Source organism: Balaenoptera musculus, chromosome 1 (assembly GCF_009873245.2).
Source record: "Balaenoptera musculus isolate JJ_BM4_2016_0621 chromosome 1, mBalMus1.pri.v3, whole genome shotgun sequence".
NCBI classification, from domain to species: Eukaryota; Metazoa; Chordata; class Mammalia; order Artiodactyla; family Balaenopteridae; genus Balaenoptera; species Balaenoptera musculus.
This window is the reverse complement of record NC_045785.1, coordinates 22,242,711-22,265,535: the sequence shown is the minus strand read 5'-3', so window position 1 is coordinate 22,265,535 and position 22,825 is coordinate 22,242,711. Positions and strand designations below refer to the sequence as shown.

At 37.1% G+C, this 22,825-nt stretch overlaps 1 protein-coding gene across 10 annotated transcripts in view; it reads right to left on the bottom strand.

Annotated features, from left to right (window-relative positions):
- PHACTR4 (phosphatase and actin regulator 4) overlaps positions 1-22,825 on the bottom strand; it is a 114,882-nt gene that overhangs the window by 39,243 nt on the left and 52,814 nt on the right. For 3 of the 10 annotated variants that reach the window (XM_036849506.1, XM_036849476.1, XM_036849486.1), the window contains exon 1: positions 6,078-6,405. The exons of 6 other annotated variants lie outside the window; for them this stretch is intronic. In XM_036849506.1, the coding sequence (XP_036705401.1) occupies positions 6,078-6,086 (9 nt within the window). In that variant the 5' untranslated portion in view covers positions 6,087-6,405. Of the gene's footprint in view, positions 1-6,077; positions 6,406-13,052; positions 13,146-22,825 lie in introns of those variants that run through there. One more of the 10 variants, XM_036849527.1, reaches the window with a different exon arrangement.

Below are 22,825 nucleotides of genomic sequence, written 5' to 3'. Positions count from 1 at the left end.
ACCACCCTTGTTCACCATGAGTACAATCTTGTGCTAAAGGAGCTAGAGACCAAATTTAACAGTAATCTAAATTCACCAGGTGTAAACTTTTCAGCTGTGGAATAAAGGGTTTTAAAGTATGCATAAATTCTTGATAGCAGTGGCTGATTAGATCTAATTGAAGCCACTAATCTCCATAGCATTCTTGGATCCATTGAAACTATTCAGGCTTCTTACTGTGAATTTTTGTCTGACTTTAAGAAAATTCAATTGCATCACTTAGAAAACTCCAATAGAAAGAAAAACTGATGGATGAATAAATTATACAAGAAAAAGTATACTCAGGTATTGAGAAACGATCTTTTTTATTTTTAATGATACAATTACACCTCAAATATTTTTTCTGCACTCATAAATAAAGGGCTTAGGGAAGTGAATTTGAAACTGTTCATAAGCAAATCTGCACATCAACCAAATATTTGTTCTCAACAATTCTGATTTTATGACCATCTCCCTCCCATTTCCAATTTTTAAAAATTAATTAATTAATTAATTAATTTTTGGCTGCACTGGGTCTTTGTTGCTGCGCGCGGGCTTTCTCTAGTTGCGGCAAGCGGGGGCTACTCTTCGTTGCAGTGTGCGGGCTTCTCCTTGCGGTGGCTTCTCTTGTTGCAGAGTACAGGCTCTAGGCACGCGGCTTCAGTAGTTGTGGCATGCAGGCTCAGTAGTTGTGGCTTGCAGGCTCTAGAGCGCAGGCTCAGTAGTTGTGGTGAACAGGCTTAGTTGTGGGATCTTCCCGGACCAGGGCTCAAACCCGTGTCCCCTGCACTGGCAGGCTGATTCTTAACCACTGCGCCACCAGGGAAGCCCCTATTTCCAATTTGACAGAAGAAATACAGGCTTGGAGTCACATTTGGATACCCCATTGTTTCTATTTAAACTCAGTATGGAATTTAAAATGTCCTTATGGTCCCTTTCTGTTTTCCATGAGAACCAAAACAAGGTGGCTTTTCCCTCCTTGTTTCCCTTTGTTTGCCAGAAAACAGGGTGTAGAATGCTGGCTATAGTTTTAGGATTGTGTGTTCCAAAGAAGTCATGCAGCCACAGGCCACTAGGAAAGCAAGTCACAGAGTTGGAGGTCTTGGTGTTTTTTGTAGGGGGTGGAGGTTAGGAGAGGAAGATAACTAATTACAGTTTGGAGTTTCCAGTGTGAGAAGTACCCTGAAACTATGCCCCGGTGTTTGAACTACTTACTCCCTCCTCCAAGTTGTAGCACCTCACATTTCAGAGGCTTGTTTCTTATATCACATATTATGCAGAGTTCTAGCAGTTTCTTTCTTCAACCCTCAGTTTTTTTCCTGGTCAACATTTAATTCAATGTTTTTTAGTTCAAGTTTAGTTGTTCCAGATGAATTTCTGAGGTGATTTTAAAATAAATGTATAGTATTTTAAAAAAATTACTTAGCACTTTTCATCTTCAGATAAACTATTTGCTACAGATACATGTTATACCTACATTACTTGCTAGAGATAAGGGATAAAACAGGGTTAACCGGTAAACTTAGTTCATTTGAGAATCTGATTTACAACCAATTAGTCATTCACGATGGAAGGCAAGGTAGGGCACAGGCAATTGTAGTTGACAGATAACTTAGTTTTCAAGATAGCCTTCACTACCCACTCCCCTTCACTAGGCTTAGTAATAAGCAACAAAATTACTGGGACTGTCTTAGTTCCACACTTATTTCTTATACCTTGTCGGGTCTTAAAAAATGTGTAGATTTAAAGTGTATAAAATTCTCTCATTTTACCCCCAAAACTTTTAATAATCAGTTATTGTCCGAAACTTAAAAATACATAGCTTTGTACAACGAGATACATACTCCATTATCAAGAGGTACCAATTATCTTTTTTTTTTTAAGTTTAAGGTATACAGCATAATGGTTTGACTTAAATATATTGTGGCCAATTACTTTTATAATCTAATGGTTCTGTTTAATTATCTTTTATGCCCATCTAGCTTGAAACAGATATTGCTTTTATACAATCATTTTAACAGCATTAGAACTCTGTAAATGGAGAACACTAATTTATGATACTTACACTATTGTACTTATACTCATTTTTGCCTTCTGAAAGAGGATTATTATTGAATTTAAAAAACTGTTTTAGAAAACTGCAACAAAATTACAGAAAGCAAAACCTGACACTAATGAACAAAAGCAGGCTTTGTCTAGAGCAGGCCCATAACTTCCCTTGGAAATACTGCATAGTTCTGACCTTTGGGAAATAGAACTGGGCAAAGCACTCAAGAAGATAGCCAGGGAGAAGGTCTCTCTCTGTACCTGCAGGTACAATTAGGTCTGAGGTTCCAACTCTGGGAAAATAGATCTTCGACCGTAACTGCGTCAAGAAGTGATGCTGCTTTACTCTGGCAATTTGATATGTATACTTTTCTGATAAAAGTTCTAAGTTGAGAGAAAGGTTTTAAGGTGAGGTGCCAGAAAATATATTCTCTCATGGAAAAAAACTTTAAACCTATCAAAATTAACTTGCAAGTAGAAAGAGGGAATACACTGTTGTGACAATAGGCCATTCAGAAAATCTACTGAAGCAGAAAGAGGGAATAATAATTTTTGATTGGTATTCAACAGAAAATCCTTTAAGGAGTTCATGACAGAGCCCTAACACTTTCTCTTGATTCCTGGATTATATGAAGAAAGTATACCTGTTCCTTCTTTCTCAGAAGCATTTATTTTTATTTATTTTATTTTTTTATTTTTTATTTTTTTATTTTTTTAAATATATATATATATTTTTTATTGGAATCCTTTGGGTAGGACCAAGTAAAGGCCACCTAATTGAGTTTGGTCCCCAAATTTCTAGGCAGTCCCCTCCCTCCACCCCAGGAGGTTGACAGCTGCTCATGCCGGTTAATGCAGGAAAGATGTGAAGTTCCGAGGATCTGTCCAACACCAGGTAGAGAACATCCTTTGTGTCAGCAAAATTCACAGTACCCAGGCAGAAGGCACGCCACTAGCATTTATTTTTAGATCTAGATAGGTATGAGAAATGTCTCTGCTAATTCTGGTGACCAAATAATGCCAAGTGTTCTTCTTTCAAGTCTCATGAAGAAGTTTATTTTTAATTAATCCATCTATTATTTATTTCTATGTTAATACTGTTCTATAGCTATATTAAAATTTATTCATCCAGCAATCTCCTTACTAACTTTGCCTCCAAATAATAAAATTATTTCTAAAGCACCTTTCCCAAAACCACTCCTATTCTCATGTGGGAGAACACATAACAACAAATTTCAGAGTAAAATGAATCGAATACTGACGGAAAAGGAATGAAGGAAAGAGGAAATATTACAACAGTGGTCCCCAACCTTTTTGCCACCAGGGACCAGTTTCGTGGAAGACAATTTTTCCATGGATGGGGGGGTGCGTGGGGGATGGTTCAGGCAGTAATATGAGTGATGGGGATACCGGTATGCGGCCCGGGGATTGGGAACTCCTGTATTACAATATGACATCTTTTAAAGCAATATATTCTTATACAAAGGAAAAGTGGGGAAAAAAGAGGTTAATTATTAAGTGAAAGGTATATGATGGGGGGGGGGGGAAAGAGCTAGAGAGGGGGAATGGAAAGGTAGAGAGAGAAGGAAAGTTCCAGCCTAAATGGTTGGGTAGAGTTCACTAAAATTCTTGGGACTTCTCTGGTGGTCCAGTGGCTAAGACTCCATGCTCCCAATGCAGGGGGCTGGATTCGATCCCTGGTCAGGGAACTAGATCCCACATGCATGCCGCAACTGAGGGTTCTCATGCTGCAACTAAAGATCCCGTGTGCTGCAACTAAGACCCAGCTCAGCTAAATAAATAAATAAATATCTTTGGTCTTGTGCCTAATTTAAGGACATGCGCTAAATTAGCTGGTTTTTTTTTTAGCTGTTTGTTTTAATATGATACATAGTAAAGGATTCTAGTGAACACAGAAACAGCTTTTTATGTTGATTGAGAACTACAAAGTATTATTTGAAAGTTTTATCTCAGTAAATTTTTTTTTTTTTTTTGGCCGCGCTGCACGGCTTGCGGGATCTCAGTTCCCAGACCAGGGATTGAACCTGAGACGTGGCAGTGGAAGCCCAGAATCCTAACCACTAGGCCACCAGGGAACTCCCCACTTCATAGGACTTTTATTAGGGTTATTGGTAGAAAGAAAAATTGATGAATGATGAGTCCTACTTTTTTTTAATCAGCAGAAAAAATTTGAAACTTTATCTGTTGAGATGAAATTTTTTGTCTAGTATATAGATGTTAAATGGGCATTCTTCATAAATATCACCACTCATTAGTACGTTGTACCTGCTTACCCATTTCTTGCTTTTCAAAGACCTTTCATTTCCATCTCATAGATAAATGCCTAGCATGATTTACATCCTGACTTGTTAACGTAGAACCACCTTTGTAGTAGAAACCACAGGAGAATTTAGTGGCCCAAAAGGGAATTTACCAAATTCAGGAGAATGGTTACCTCTGGGAGCAAACAAGCAAAATGCCATCATAAGGGAATGTAGGCATAGAGAGAGGGGTGGGGTGGGATACAACTCTGTTTTTAATTTCATCTCTTAAGCTGAGTAGAGGCCCCAGAGGGTCCTTTATATTTTCCTCTATACCCTTTTCTAGCCATTGGGTTGGCCAAAAAGTTCATTCGGGTTTTTCTGTAACATCGTACTAATTTTTCGGCCAACACAATGTAAACGATTTCATTAAGGGAAAAAAAACAAAACAACTGAGCTACTGAATTGATATGGACTCAGCCCTGGTGATCAAAGTAAAGTAAGTCAAGTTCTGATTTCAGTCTTAAAAATCTGTGGCTGAATGACTCACTTTGCGATCCATGTGCCTCAGTATCAATAAAACATGAAAAGTACTTTGTAGGAATTTCATCTGGCAAGTTCTCAGGGGAAAACATACTTTTAGAAATGAAATTACATTAAATCATGAGACACGTTTGGGCGTGTTACCTGTGTTCCCACATTTTATGGTTTTCTTTAAACTCACTAACATTTTTCATTTCTGGGGGAAAAAAAAGCATCCTGGGACTGAACATGTTTTCTGCTGCTTCATAAACAAAGAGAAGGTATAAGAAGGTATAAATCTTAAAAAAAAAAAAAAAAGTATAATGTCAAGAAATGATTCACAGGCTTTCACCCACTTTGTTTATATTTAGGAAGCCTTTAATGAATATCCACTTAAATCTATCTTTCCCACCTTTCCATCTTCATTTTATACAAAACTGCACAAGGTTGGGAAAATGAGTCTTTTTAGTGACAGTGGACTTCCATTTCACTTATATGCTTTGAAACTCCGGCTACACTTATCAGCCTGGTCTCCAGCTATCTCTGAGACAATAACACTTCAAATGCAAAGCACTGCCTTCAGAAATGTTTACACCAAGTATTGCCTTATGAGAAACGGAAACACCAGCACAATGGAAAAAGCCTGAGACTTATTTGGAAAATGTATAACTGAGTCTAAAAAATTAAGTCAAATCTCAAAAACGGTCCTGTCGGGAATTGCCTGGTGGTCCAGTGGTTAGGACTCTGTGCTTCACTTCATGGGGCCTGGTGGAACTGGTCGGGGAACTAAGATCCCGCATGCCGCAGCCAACAAAACAAAACAAAACAAAACAGGTCCTGTTTATAGAAGTCAACAATTCTAATTCTATACCACATGTATATATCAGCTGCCCAAGTCCTGCAAAAGAGCAGTAAAACACCACTGATTTCTAAACATGAGTTCCTGTAGCACTTATGTTCTGCAAGGGCAAGAAGTTAACAGATGGTTTACTAGCAATATTATCTTTAAAAAGTCCAAAAGGATCCAGTAAAACGCAACTATGAGTGGTAAATTAATATAACTGAATGAAAAATTAACTTATTTTTTCATTTATTCTTCACAAAGTGATAAACATCCCAAAGTTAAAAAATCAAAATCCTCACATTCAAATTCCTATAAAATAGTCAACTTCACCTACAGATCTGCCTTGCCTCTGTCAAGATTTTGTTTCTTTGCCTTCTATTACTCACCAACTCCATCTGGATTTACCGGTCTGGAGATGTCAGCTTGCCCCATGATTATGTTGTCTGATGTGTCTCACAACAACAAATTGTCCCCGATCAAAGCGAACTTTTCTTAAACGATAAATCCACATAAGGAGGGGACATGCACTCCTCTCTCAGTGTCACCGCCAGACATCAGGAAATGGCAGGAAGTCAGTTCATCTGCAGGAGTTTCTGTTTCCCTGTATCCTGGACAAGGCACTGGTGTTTCTCACAAATATGTCTTCATGCTGGCTCTCTTCAGATAGGAATGCCTGTCATTCCAGAGTGCACACTGTGAAGAGCTCAAGTGCAGGAAGGGGAGGAGACTGCCAACCACATTCTAGCTGCTGAGTGGTACAGCCCTCAAAGTCCACACCTACTTTTTCTGACACTGAGCTGGGTTACAACTTTCCAGACTCATAGTCACAAAGAAAGGGAGGCTGCTCAAGAGTCTACGAAAGAATTTGTAAATTTAATCACACAAAAAACATCAGGGTTATGCGTAAGCAGGCTGATGGGAGCAGAAGTCCATTCAAAGGTACATTTTAGATACAGGCTTACCTCAAAATCAGACCATTCTGACATTTCACTGCTTGCTCTAAAACTGTATTTTGTACCTGTGAGTGGCATACTCAGAGCAGAATGAGATCTGTGTACTGGGAATTAATAACATTAGGAACAATATTTTAGAATTAAATATACCTTTTCTAAAAATAAAAAGAAATATTTCTGAAAAATTTGCTTACTAAAATAGTAAACTTGAAATAAATATTTGTAAGGTATTATGCAATATTTCTCTTTCTGCTAAAGTTCAATAATGATCTTGAGGAATACAAAACTATAGGGAGTGGCCCTACGTGCTGCATATAATACACAGGCAGTATCAGCTAACCACATGCAGCAATGGAAGGGCCAGCCTGCATGCTGATTTTTCTTTTTTATTCAGCTATAACTAATTTATATACAGCCATATAGATAAATATTAAGGCTATAGCTTGATGAATTTAACATCTGAAGGTAAAGGGGGAACTAACAATTTTGAGCACTATATTAAGGAGTTTTATACTGTCTATGTCCTTTAATTATCAGCACAAATAAACAGGCATTGTGAAGAATATATTATTTACCCTATTATCAGATGAGAATAAGGCTACTGAGGTCAAATCCTGTGTTTGTCAAAACCCTAATATTCCATTAACAAATGACAGCTACCCCTAAAACCGAGCTTTTAGTTTAAAACTTTGTTCTCCAAACTGAGATTCTGGAAAGGTTTCTAGTATCTGGATTTTTCCTTTGCCTTTCCTTAGCACCTGTTCCTCTTTCCCCATTATCTTATCTCTATTATCTGCTTTTGGTTAAAAAAATAGCGAAGGTAAGGAATAAGAAAACGACAATGCTAAGGCATCAGTAAGAAAAAAAAAAGTGTACACTTGGGCAAAACTCAGTTGTTAGTACTGGTAGTAGTAAAAAAAATTATGATATTGACCATTAAAATAGGAAAGAATAAAAGGAAAAAAACAGCAAAACTTTACATTAAAAGAATGTTCCAATCTAAGAATGTCAAATTCCTTCTAAGCTGGCCCTTACATTTATTAGCCTAAAAGCAGATCATGTGCAAGAGCACCACCCACTACTGTAAAATGGGGACGCAAAAGGTGGCAAATGCATTGCCCAGCACCTAGTAGGTGCTCAGCATACTGTAGTTATCATCATCATGCAGACAATACAGCATATCGTTTAAGAAGATGAGCTTTGGAGGCAGACTAAAATTTTAATTCCAGATCTATGACTAGGTGTTAACACTAGGCAAGTTATTTCACCTCCCTGAGCCTCAGTTTCCTCATTTGTAAAGCGGGCATAACAATACTTACCGGTACAAGGCATTAAATGACATGAACAGAAATAAAGCACTTTGTAATGTGCCTGGCACATGGAAAGCTCTCAATAAATGCAAGCAATACCTATCACAGCTGTTACAGTAAAAAAAAAAAAGTCAAAAAAGGAGAGGGCAGGTCAGGGGCAGCCAGACAATGGTACATGGCAGAAAACCCAGTCATTACAAGGAGCTTAGTCAGAAACGGAAGAGGATGACATTTCTGTACCATGAATCCAGAGAGCAAACTGGAAGAAGCAGTCCAGGGAGGAAGTCTGAACACAATCAGGTTGGTGCACAGAAACATTAAGCAGATGGAACAGCCCAGATGTGGGTATTATCATGAATTAGTTCAAACCAGGCACATTAAACACACATACACATACACACACACACACACAGAGCCCAGAAACAGTATTATAGAATCTAGTTCATGTTGACAGAATTATACAAGAGTAGAACAGATAGATTTAAGGATCCCCATATGGCTGCTGTTTACCACCTGCCAAATTTAAATGTCCAACTTGACTTGGCTCACTGCTGATCTTGGGTATTTGAAAGCAGCAATAAACTCAAAGATTAGAAAAAGGATTCTTCGTGATCATTTGGCTCAATCTCCTATTCTTTAGAGAAGAAGGAAATTGAGGGTTCAAGAGGTTAAATGCTTTGCTCAGAGACAGGACTAAAACCCAAGTCTCCTGATTCTAACTCCAGGACTCACTTTGGCTCTTGTATAAATGGCCAAGGCAATATTTATTTCCTAAAGATATATTCATTTCCCAGGGAAGTTCACACTCTACAACAATGACAAATCTCTCAGAGATTCTAATTCTGTCGCCTATGGACCAAACCAACACATGTTCCCTAACCAACATGTTTCAGTTTCATTTTAACAATCAATATTTACTTTGTGCTGACAAAAGCAGACAAGCAGGGAGAGGGGAAAGTATTGGCCCACTGATGGCTTTAAAATTTAACAATAAGGCCTTATGTTCATTCTAGTTTTCCATGCACTACAGTTTAGAAATGCAAAGGTAACTCTCACTTCAACTTTATAAGAAGTAGACAACTCTCTCTTAAGTGTCACCTAATAAGATACTCTCTTTTTAGAGTACTTTTCTTCCACTGCTTATTGCCTCAAGGAATGGGGCAAGTAACCGATTAAAATTTGTGAATCTCTTCCTATTTTATTTAGGGAAAGAGCAAAAAAGGCCTTATAAAGTTTAATATGCAAAGGAATCTAAGTTACAGCTTAGATTTAGATAGCAATTGAAGCCCCCAACCAGTCTCATTTTATCGAAGAACTGTTTCTAAACAAACACTGCTGAACATTCAAAACCTTTAGTGACACTTACAATTCCAAAACTTTTTGTTGGCCAGAACATCAGACACTAAGGTGAGAACATGTTTTATATTGTCAATAAACAGTTTACAAGATCAATCACAAAAGTATAATGCTTCCATTTAAATGTACTTTTATGCTGAGGTACCAATATAAATTGGCTTACCTAGGAGAGTAAGCTCTTCGCTATTTCAATTACATCTCCGTCAGCTTAATTCAGCATACCACTTTAAGTTTGAGATGTCTCAAGGAGGTGAGCTCTAGTGAGAGGTTGGGAAGAGAGTCACTTTCCTCTAGGAAAGGCTGACCAACAGAAATTATTAACAGGTCACACAGATACATATTCAAGTAAAAGACTAATTTTCAACTTCTTTATATATAATTGAGGGTGGGAGCAGCTTTCTATTCTTTATTCCACCATCTAACTCTAATCTAGTCTGGCTGGCTCTGAATAGGAGATAACATCCTACAATTAATAACCTATGTCTCATATTCCATGTGGAAATTAGAATGCCTTGCTAGTCACTTGTAAACTCTTCATTGTCTCATCTATTTGTACAAACCACTCCCTTGGCCTGGAATTTCTTTCCCAGATCCATCTAGGGAACGCCTACCCATCCTTTAAGAATTGGCTCAAATGTTGCTTCCACTATTAAGAGCCTTTTCTTAGTCACTCAAGCAGAATTCAGACAAAGATTTCCTGGTCACTGATTATGTGCCCAGCAATGCGCTGGAACTAAACAGAATAGTTTTTGTCCTTAAGGTGATTACAGTTCAAATAAGTAGGATCGACAATAGAGCATGATAAGTACCTAGGTGCTACGCAAACACATATTGATGGGGCTGGGGGCATCTAGCTTTCTCCTGAGAAATGAGAGAAAATATCTTGAATTAAGTGACTTCTAAAATCTGAGAGAGTCAGTCACAGAAGGAATAACAGAGGTGAGAAAAAGGTAAGGGCAGCAAGAGATAAGACTGGAGAGGTAAAGAGCTGATCATGACTGATGGTGCCGGATTATCACCCTAAACTGCAATGATCTTCCGACTTCTCTGCTGGGCAGGAACCATGATGTGTTTACACTTAAGCCCTTAGTGCCTGGCAGGACTCAGTGCATGGTGGACATGCAAAAAGTATTTATTAACCTTGAGGACAAGGGAAGAAACAGCATTCCTCAACTTTAAGCTTTGCTCACAGAATCTGGTAGCAAAAGACAGTTAAGGCGAAAAGTGCCACAGACGAAGGCTGGAAGAAATGTCAAGACCACAGACTAGTTTATCATTCCAAACAATCTTGAGAACTACTGTGAAACTCTCAATTCTGTGTGAAAAAATGGCATGCTTATGATGGTTTTTGAGAATTTACTGCTTTGCAAGTCGTAATAACTTTCAAAGAAGACAAATGTGTCAAGTGAATGTTTACATAAACCCTCATATAATCACGACTGCTAGGCTCAAGATCCTCAGCAGAAAGCACTTCTACTCCATGTGAACTAGCCGGAAGAACAGGCTGAAAGACAGAGATTAAAGTTAAGGGGGAGCCCCTGTACCACCAGATACTCATCCCTCTTACTCCCAGTGACACTGGTTTCTTTCTGTGGCTGGCTCATTGGAGGCAAAAAATGAACACACGCGCCGCCTATTCTACATCAAATACTGTAACTCTTGTCCCCTGCCTACCCCCACTTCCAGAAGGAAGCATGGCTTACCAACGGAGGAAAGCTTTCGAGGCTTTGGAGTTACATATACATAACTGTAAAATTTCAGCTTTTCCATTTGCTGATTAGGTGACTCTGAACAAGTTACTTAACTTATATGAGATAGAGATAATTACTCAGAGTTTTTGTGAGGATTAAATAAGAGAAATCTCTAAATTATAGTCTGATGACTGAAAGTGCTTAATATATTTGGATCCTTCTCACCTCACTTAGATTCTTCATATAAATGACTCCCCCCCCACCGAATGCTTACATTTAAGTACCACCGTTCCTTAGGAAAAAATGGGGAAGTTCTGCTATGCCTTTACATCACAGTAGCTATACATATGGCAGGCATGAAGTAATGTATACGTTTACAAACTTACAGTATGTTGGACTGTGTTTATGGGAGAAAGAAACTGAAATTATGCCAGCAGGACTGCTTTCAGATCCATGGAATAAGAGACCTCAGGCTAGGAAATTGGAGCTACAGAAATTCTTTTTGCTTTCTCTTAAAGTTTTTGTTTCGAAGACAATAAATTCTTAAGGATGCTCTAGTGGCCAGGAGATGTTTCTAGAACTGAGGAGTTAGTTATAAAAATTATAGTAAACAGGAAAGTTTCAGTTAAGAAAGACGAAAGGTTTCTCTCTGATTGGGTTAAGGGATTAGGTAGTTCCTCAGAGTACAGTAGAGTCAGTGGAAAAGGTAGACCTAGATGAAAATGAGAATTAGCTGAATGGGGGACTTCCCTGGTGGCTCAGTGGTTAAGAATCCGCCTGCCAACGCAGGGGACACGGGTTCGAGCCCTGGTCCAGGAATATCCCACATGCCGTGGAGCAACTAAGCCCGTGAACCACAACTACTGAGCCTGCGCTCTACAGCCCGCGAGCAACAACTACTGAGCCCGCACACCACAACTACTGAAGCCTACACACCTAAAGCCCGTGCTCTGCAACAAGAGAAGCCACGGCAATGAGAAGCCCATGCACCACAACGAAGACCCAACGCAGACAAAAATAAATAAATTAATTAATTTGTTAAAATCTTAATTTAAAAAAAAGAATTAGCTGAATGGAGATGAGAAGAAGTGGGAAAAAAAACTGAGCAAGAAGATTCACAGGTTGTGTGGATGAGGGAAAAAGGGAAATGAGAAGAGGATACAAATGACATTTATCAAATTTTAATCCACTATGTGACATCAGGCACCTGAATCAAATTATTGCCAAGCTCCCTTCAGGTTCTGAAATTCTACAGCAGAGTCAAACTAACGACAACCAATTCAGTGTTCTGTTTCAAATAATGGTTCCAAGAAATGTTTTATTATGGAAGAGAACAGTGGTCATGGTGCACTTTATATAGCTAATCCAACTCAATGCTTGCCATAGAATGCAAAATAAGTGCTTAATGAATTGGGGTATTACTATTGGGAAACCACAATCCTCATTTATTCGTTCCACAAAAATGTCCTGAGCACCTCCAAAGTATCAGTTATTGTTCTAGGTGTTGGAAACACTGACTGGATACAAAGAGGGAAAAATCTATGCCTTCTTTCTAGTATGTTAGATGGTGATAAGTGCTATAGAAAAAAAATTATTCAGGGAAAGGAAATACGACGGGCTGAGAAAGAGGGTGCTAAATTATAAACTGTGCAAGCAGAAGGGCCTCATTGGGAAGATGACATATAAACAAAGACCTGAAATAAACAACACATTCCTCAATTAACGTACTAAAAGTAAATATTAATTACAACTATAGTATATTTTAATGACTGGTCAGTGAAGTAAGGGTTATCAAATGGGCTGCTCAGTTCTCAAATATTTAAAGATGTGCTGTCTAATACTGTGGTCACTAGTTACGTATGATTATTTATATCTATATTAATATTTAATACATTTATACTAAACACAATTTGCAATTCAGTTTCTCAGTTGTACTAGCCACATTTCACACATGGCCACCACACTGGACGGTGCAGATCTAGAACATTTCCATCACTGCACAAAGTTCTATCAGATAGGCCAAACGCAAAGTATTTTTAAAGCACACTTACAAGTCTTCCAGTAACAATGCAAAGCAGAGTATTTCATCAGCATGTGGTATCTATTTTCCATGGCACCAATGACTAAACACCAACTACTAGAGGCAGTATACTACGAAGGAACATTGACAGTAAAAAAAAAAAGTTTCCTTTTATTCAGTCACAAACTATTGAGCTATTTATACTCACAATCTTTGATACTCTTACTTTAACAGTTGAATTACTGTTTCTTTTCCTAGTAACACTTAAGTAAAGTCTTTGACTATTAATAACAACTCAAAGCTCAAGGAAGGATGGTTTTATTTCAATTTAAAGATCTACTGAGAATTATATCCATTTGTTACCAATTGAAAATTAACCACCTCCATCTTACTGTCTGTCCATTTAACATTCTATCTACCCCAAATAGTATTTTTTCATGTAGTTACAATGAAAGTGATTGAGAAATCTTAATCTTAAAGAAAAATATTTAATAAAACCACATGATATTCATAAAAACTAAGTCCCAAGTGGCCTCTGTCTACTAAAGAACCTGGAGGTATCAATGATGTGTAGAAACTAACCAGTCTGAAATCAAGGAGCTGCCCGTCACAGGGCTTTGAAACACTGAATGTTCTCCAGTAAAGTGGCATTCATTGCTGATGACTCAGAGATGACTACTAGTCACTGCCACGTCTCTCCTTCCTTCTCTCTCTTTCATAACTCTTTCTAACTCATTTGGTTCTCAGTTTCACTTTCAGACAGTGAGAAAGAAATCCAAATACTACCAACACTCAGCCACATATCCAGTGGAAATACAATAAGTCTGATGATAGCTATAACATTTGTAAAAATTATTCAGAAATTTCTAACAAGAAATCTCCTTAAACATTCTTTTCCGGTACACGTGCAGAATACAGACTGCATCTTCTACTAAATAAAAATTCTGAGTAATGAACACCTGGTTACACTATGAGTCAACAGTAATTCCACAAAAGAACAAAGGATGACCATATAAATGGTGTTTCTATCAAACTTGCTCCAGTCAGTAATTCAAATGTACTTTATTCTTCGTTTTTCATGTAAGAAATACCCATCTCTTTTATACCATTCTCTTCCCTCAAAACTCTCAAACTTTCACAACCACAGAACCTAGGAGGTGAGGTACAGGAGAAAAAAAAGATTATGTATATAATTTCTAAATTCAAAGAGAAATAGTGTTTTGGATTATACATACCTTTGCTTCTAAATCTTGTAAAAAAAAAAAAAAGTAACAGTGAAACACATTAACACTTTAGGAAAACAATGTATGAGGTCAGAGAAAATATGAACAACCTGTCCCTTTGCTCATCTGTCTATGTTAAAGCAATGAGCCCAATCCTAATTTAACCTTTCTGAAAAGCTAATCTTTATTAGTGCTACCGGGTCTATAAAAATGTAGTCACCAAATAAAACCATCCAAGATGCAAATCTGATTACTGTTTCTTCAGCCTAAAAATAAGTTCCTTTGTTGAAAAAGCCCCAAATCAAACAGGATCCAATTAGCTATTAAACACTTTACCCATTCTCATCTTGTTCCCAGGTTTAGGCACCAAGAGCCTTCAGAATACCACCTATCCTAAAATCCAAATTGCTGACAACCAAGTTTGTTGTGTTGATTTGTAGTGAATGAAAAGAAAAAAAGATAAAGGGCTAAAATGATTCTTCTGGGATTTATTCACTTGGGACAAAAAGTCTTCTATATCCTTAAACAATTTTATAAATCTCAGTTTGACAGAATTTATTTGTAGATCACAGCTTTCAAATGTTACATCCTTTTATGTGTGTTTGGGACAGTAATAATTTCCTTCTTACCTGACTCCAGTTTTGTCCCTTTCTGATCTATTCTCAACAGTGGTACCACCATGACCTTTACAAAAACACAAATCTGACAGGGCTCTTCACAGCTTATTAAAAATCCTTCAAGACCTGGCCCAATGTCTATTTTTCTTTCTTTCTTTTTTTAAAAAAATTTTTACTGGAGTATAGTTGATTTACAATGTTGTGTTAGTTTCAGGTATATAGCAAAGTGAATCAGTTATACATATACATATATCCACTCTGTTTTAGATTCTTTTCCCATATAGGCCACTACAGAGTAGTGAGTAGAGTTCCCAGTGTTATACAGTAGGTTCTTATTAGTTATTTTATATACAGCAGTGTGTATATGTCAATCCCAATCTCCCAATTTATCCCTCCCCCCCTTCCCTCTTGGTAACCATAAGTTTGTTTTCTACATCTGTGACTCTATTTCTGCTTTGTAAATAAGTTCATTTGTACCATTTTTTTAGATTCCACATATAAGCGATATCAAATACTTGTCTTTCTCTGTGTCTTACTTCACTCAGTATGACAATCTCTAGGTCCATCCATGTTGCTGCACTAATGCCTATCTTTCTGTCTAACCTTTTCTCTCACCACTCTCCCATGCCTGCTGTCTTTAGTCCTATTCCAAACCACTTGGAATTCTTAAACGATGATATATTTGCCCAGGTCTATCTATCTATGCATCTGCTCTTCTAGCTGCCTAAAATGTCCTCTCCCTCCATTCCTTAATCTGGCTGACTCCCACTCCTTCAAAATTCAGTTTATGTTTCACTTCCTCTCGGAATCCCTCCTTGAACATCTACCTTTCTATACTTAAGACTGAATTATGTACCCCTTCGGTACTCCGAAGTCACCCTGTATATACCTCTACATATAGGGGTATAAATCACTTTTGTTAAAATTATCTACTTACTTATTTGTCTCTCCTACATTCTTTGAACAGAAATTGTCTTTATATCCTCAGCTAGTAACATACTTCTCAGCACACAGAAGGCATTCAGTAAATATTTTTTAAATGGAGGGAGGCAAAGGGAAAGTAAGATCTTTCACTAGTTTAGCTTGTTAAGTGTCCCTTTCAGGTTATGGAGTATTTGTGTTGGGAAACATGCCAGGCCTGTAGGTACTGAACATACTATAATAAATCACTGAACAGTTTCATGACAAACAGGAAAGAAAAAGACAGATATAATTGAGATTATCTTGCTAACTTAGCTATGGGTTGCATGTTACTATAAATTCACTTCCATAGATGCTTACAGTGACATAATCTTTTAATTACTGTTGCTTTTAGACTTATAAAAAACTGATTTAAAAAAATAGCTCTACTTTTCTTCTAGTTCCTAAGAGAAACAAAAGGACTAAAGTAGCATCGCCCGTTTTTAATCACTCAAAGCTGATTTCTGGTCTCTGCTTCTTCTCCCCTTCATTCCTGTTTTCTGGTTTCTGATCATTTCATTAAATGGTAAAAGTTTCCATCAAAAAAATCAAACAAAAAGAAAATAATACTAAACTCAAAATGATTTACTGTTACATATGAACATCTCTAACAAAAGATCTGATGAAAAAGAAAGCTAAAGCTTAGAAAAGGTAAATTAAGTTCAACTTCCTATGCATTCCTTCTCCCCATTCTCTATGGATAATAACAGCTAACATTAATCGACCATGTATTATAATGCCAGGGACTATTCTAAGTGTTTTGTTTTGTCTAATTCTTACAACAAGGCTATAAGAAGGATACCATTTATTATCCCCATTTAGTAGTTGAGGAAACTAAGTCACCCAGGGGTAAACCTGTCCAAGGAGTTCATAGCTAATCAACGGCAAAGGTAAAGTTCATATCTAAGTAATCTGGATGTGAATCTCCACTCCCAACTACTACAAGATAGTCTGTACTACAAAATGGACTTTGAATTCACACAATACTTCCTAGGTGTTTAGATAAGAACATTTATTTTTAATATAAAAACTTCAGGAGGTAGTACTTTAACAAAAGTAAAATTCAGGTACAGACAGTTACGTGAATTGCCCAAAATGACAATGTTAAAATTAAAAACACCAACAATTTGTTCTCTTAGCTTACCCCTGATATTTCCAGTATGACTACCAAAAAGAATGATATTTCTTATCTCAAAATCAATTTTTAAAGGAATTACTTAGAAAATACGTGAAAGGTCTAGAATCAAGAAAAGTTGGTTATATGGGATACAGACATTTCTACTACCCCTCGAACCAAATCTAGAACAAAAATACTTCAGTCCCAATACTGCATGAGAAACCCAAATTACTGAAGCACAGGTTTACACCTTTAACCCACATGTACGCTACCGGGAGCAATCATTATTAGCAATGTACAAGTGTGCTTCACCACCAGGTACTGTCTATCCATACTCCCTAAGGTACTTAGGAGCCCCTAGTTTTTCCTGTTTCTCCATGTTCACCAAATTTTCCTGTTAGATACGAAACAAAAACAATTAAAACAAAAAAACTCTACTTAAAGTCATCAGTATTAAACTGTTCAAACAACACAGATATAGAAAAGGCAATATAGATGCTATAAAGCAAGTTTTGTTTTAATAATTTCCTTAAGTACAAGTCATGTTGAATAACATGGCATGAAATTCCAATAACACAATTATTTTTATCTGTATAAAAACACTTATTCATTCTGCCTAGCATTAATAGTTTTTAATCTCCTCTTTGAGTGATGAAACTATATCTATATCTTTTTTTTTTTTAAACCTTTCAAGTATTTTTTTTAAAATTAATTAATTAATTAATTAATTTTCGGCTGTGTTGGGTCTTCGTTTCTGTGCGAGGGCTTTCTCTAGTTGCGGCAAGCGGGGGCCACTCTTCATCGCGGTGCGCGGGCCTCTCACTATCGCGGCCTCTCTTTGTTGCGGAGCACAGGCTCCAGACGCGCAGGCTCAGCAATTGTGGCTCACGGGCCTAGTTGCTCCGCGGCATGTGGGATCTTCCCAGACCAGGGCTCAAACCTGTGTCCCCTGCATTGGCAGGCAGACTCTCAACCACTGTGCCACCAGGGAAGCCCTATATCTATATCTTATTCTTTTTTTAAAATTAATTTTTATTGGAGTATGGCTGCTTTACAATATTCTGTTAGCCTCCACTGCACAACAAAATGAATCAGCCACACATACAGATATCCCCTCCCTTTTGGACTTCCCTCCCATTTAGGTTACCACAGTGCATTAGGTAGAGTTCCTTGTGCTATACAGTATGTTCCCATCAGTTGTCTATTTTATACATAGCATCAATAATGTATATTTGTCAATCCCAGTCTCCCAACTCCTGCGTCCCCACCCCTTTCTCCCTTGGTATCCATACATTTGTTCTCTACGTCTATGTCTCTACTTCTGCTTTGCAAATAAGATCACCTATACCATTTTTCTAGATTCCGCACATATGCCTTATTATACGATATTTGCTTTTCTCTTTCTGACTTACTTCACTCTGTATGACACTCTCTAGGTCCATCCACGTCTCTATAAATGAACCAATTTCATTACTTTTTATGGCTGAGTAATATTCCATGTATATATGCACCACATCTTCTTTATCCATTCCTCTGTTGATGGACATTTAGGTTGCTTCCATGTCCTAGCTATTGTATGCTGCTATGAACATTGGGGTGCGTGTGTTTTTTTAAATTATGGTTTTCTCTGGGTATATACCCAGTAGTGGGATTGTTGGGTCATTTGGTGAAAGTATATCTTATTCTTTTTTTTGGTTTGTTTTTTTTGTCCTTCATGGCAGCTAGGGCAATGTGCCTAGGAAAATTTATTAAATGAATTAATGAATCATTCAGCCAGTCAATCACCCATCCATCCGCTTTTTTACCTTTTGATTGGTTAGGGTATGTAGTGAGTATGACAATAAATTATCAAGCAAAACCAACTGGACTTCACTGTAACCAATGTTAAGCTACTGGCCCTGGAGGCATTATGAGATTATAACTAGAAGTAACAAGCACACACCAAAGCACTTCACCCCAGCAAGAATGTCTTTTCTTTGGTGCCACTTTTCTCTTTTACTATTTAAGACATAATTCTTACGGGTTCTTGCTATTCAAGCCCTTTGATTATCCAGCTCTATACTGAAGAGGGAAAAGACTGACCTGGGGTGGGGGGCGGGGTGTAAAATGGACCAAATAAAGCTGCTAGACCCATCTGCTTTACACCATTTAAATTCTTTTGGGAGATCAAAGAAGAAAAACAGAAGATACACAATCATCAAAAGAAACCTAAATCTGAAATTTTATAATGTTTAAATAGTCAAATAAAATGTAGTATTTATTTAATATTCTCATGCAGTGAAAAAAAAGAAAGCTGTAGCTACAGACTGCAATCTGATATGATATCACTCTGGCTACCAAGAGATACACACGCTAGTTTGATGAGGAAAAAACAAAACACAGATCTTTGGGACTTCCCTGGTGGTCCACTGGGTAAGACTCCACACTCCCAATGGAGGGGGCCTGGGTTCGATACCTGGTCGGGGAACTAGATCTTGCACGCCTGATGCAACTAAAGAGTTTGCATGCCACAGCTAAGAATCTGCATGCCGCAACCAAGAAGCCTGCATACCACGACTAAGAGCCTGTATGCCACAACGAAGATCCTGCATGCCGCAACTAAGATCCGACGCAGCCAGAATAAATAAATATTAAACACACACACACACACACACAAATCTTCAATGAGGAACTGAAGGCCATCAACATCATTCCACAAGGTAGTCCATTATACTACTATCCCCCTCTTTTAATGGAAGCCTCCATTACGGGGTGTGTACGTGTGTGCACACCTGTGCGTGTTTTGGACTCCACTGATGTTTCATGTTGCAATCTTGTAAAACCTACCCTGCCTTTGAATCAAGTCAAAGCTCTATCATGAAAGGCTATTTTTAGTATGATAGAACTCTAGAGGCCCAAGAAGCCATCCACTGAGGTTGTTTTGAAACTAATGGTCCCCTGCCTAATGGGAAATGTTCATACAAGTTTTATTACCAACTTTTAAGTCCCACTGATCATACTTAACCTGAATTTGAAGTAAAGTTGAGGAAAAACATTTATTTATATTTTTATTTTGGCCATGCCATGGGGCTTGCGGGATCTTAGTTCCCCGACCAGGGATTGAACCCGTGCCCCCTGCAACAGTGCAGAGTCTTAACCACTGGACTGGCAAGGAAGTCCCACTCATCACTTACTATTAAACCATAAAAATCTCAAAAACTTTAAAGTTTTCTTTTCTTTAATAAAAATAATACACACTTTTAAATCTGAATATGCCAATACATTGTGCTGTGCACACTGCTCTTTATCAAGGTTATTTCTTTAGGTAAATGGGTAGATGGACACTAATAAATTTTCTTATTTCTTGATGTAACGCCTTTATTTACTTATCTATGATAGCAAATTTCTAGTTTTATAAGTTATATACTTTTCTTATTAAGATCATTCATAGGTATTTTATAATTTTGGTTGTTGTAAATACTTTTAATCCCCTTAGTTTTTAAGATATAATTTATTCTAATATATATAGAATTTTAACGATTCATTTTTGAACATTTAGTTTGCATTTATCAGCCATGTTACTGAATTATTTTTCAGTTGATTCTTTTGGGAATATTTTTCTGAAGAGAGAATAATATTAGCCAACAGCTATGTACTTATTTTGTTCGTTATTGGAAACATACCTCTAATGATTGCTCATCTTACTGCACTAAGAACCCCCAAAATAATGTTAAATAAAGTAACAGTGGGCATTCTTGTCTTGTTCTTGCTCTAGTGGACATTTCTTCAATATTTCACTGGTAAGTGTGCTAGTATCTCTTGGTTTCAGATAGCTGTTCTTTATCATATTAAAGGATTATGTAAGCATAGTATAAAAGAAAAAAAATGAACTAAAAGGAGATACACAACATTCATGTTATGGGTTGTCACTGGAGAGTAGTGGTCAAAGGAGATTATATGTAACTTTTATAAATATGTCCTCATGTTACCAATTTTAAAATCAATTGAGTAGAAATATAGGTGCTTGTTATTATTTAAATATTTTAGAATAAAAATAAATTATCCTATTCTTAGTGTAATAAAAGCTTTGAGTGGAATAGTTGAATTTTATCAAAAATTTTTGTGATCAGTAGAGATAAGCATATCGCTTTCCTCCTGTTTTTTTGACTTATCAATGTACTAATGTGTTATTATTTATAGTTTCCTTAATATAATACTTAGATCTTGAAAGAATTCCTCTTGGTTATATTCTTTTAATATACTGAGAGATCTGACATATCCAATGGGGAAAAAAGCAGTTCTAATCAGTATGTTAAAATAAGTATATAGCTATAGTAATATAGTTATCTATAACTATATAGATAACTGCTCTGGAAAAAAACATGGAAGTAAATATATCAAAATATTATCCGTAGTTACCACAGGGTGGAAAGATCAAGTGTGACTTAAATTTTTCTACTTTACACCACTTTATATTTTCTGGAGGAAATATGTATTGTTTTTGAAATCAGAAAAAAATGTAATAATGACTTGTTGAATTTAATCTGCAAGTACTTTATACAGACTTTCTACAACTATATTCATTAAGTGAGATAGGACAAATTTCAATTTTCTTTTTGCACTATCTTTGTCAGCTCTCAGTTATCAAGATTTTGCTAATTTTATAAAATAAATGGGTGTACTTTCTTTTTCTCTACAGTGTGTGATATAGCATTGTAATTATCTGCTTCTTCAAACTATTAATGAAACTGTCCATAAGACTCACTGGGGGACTTCCCTAGTGGTCCAGCGGTAAAGAATCCGCCTTTCAATTCAGGGGACACGGGTTTGATCCCTGGTCGGGGAACTAAGATCCCACATGCCGCAGAGTAAATAAGCCCACGTGCCACAACTACTGAGCTCATGCACCTCAACGAGACAGCCCACGTGCCACAACCTACAGAGCCCATGCACCCTGGAGCCTGCGCGCCACAACTAGAGAGAGAAAACCCGCTGCCACAACTAGAGAGAGGCCTATGCACCACAATGAAGAGCCCACGTGCTGCAACAAAAGATAGCGCATGCCTCAACAAAGATCCCGTGTGCTGCAACTAAGACCCGACACAGCCAAAAAAAAAAAGAAAAACAAACAAAAAACAACTCACTGGGCTTAGATACATTTTAACATTTCATTTCGACCATGCCTGTTAGTCTATATGGGATTTTCATGTCTTGAGTCACTTTAGTAAATTATATTTCCCTAGAAAATTACCTATTTAATCAGGAATTTACTAATAAAGGTGTCAAAGTATTCAGTGGACAAAGGAGAATATTTTCAACTTCATATCATATCCAAAAGTTAACTCGAAAAGAATCATTGACCTAAATGTAAAACCTAAAAAGATAAAACATCCTGAAGGAAAAACAAAAATACCTTTCTGACCTTGAGTTAAACAAAGATTTCTTAGAAGATAAGGAACACTAACCAAAAAAGAAAAAATTGGACTTCATCAATTAAAAACGTCTGCTAATAAGACAAACCACAGGCTGGGAAAAAAACATTTGTGTAGTAACACTTACAAAGAACTTGTATGTGGACCATGTAAAAAACTCTCACAACTCAATAATAAGAAAATAAGCCAATTTTTAAAAAGATCAAGATCTGAACAGACATTTCATCAGAGAAAAGATATGGATGGCAAATAAACACATGAAAAGTTACTCAATATTATTAGTCATGAGGAAACTGCATATTAAAACCACAATGAGATACCGCTATACACCTACCTATTAGAATGGCCAAAATCCAAAACACTGACAGCACCAAATACTGGAGCAATAGGAGCTCTCATTCATTGCTGATGGGAACACCAAATAGTACAGCCACTCAGGAAGACAATCTGGCAGTTTCTTAAAAAACTAAACATAC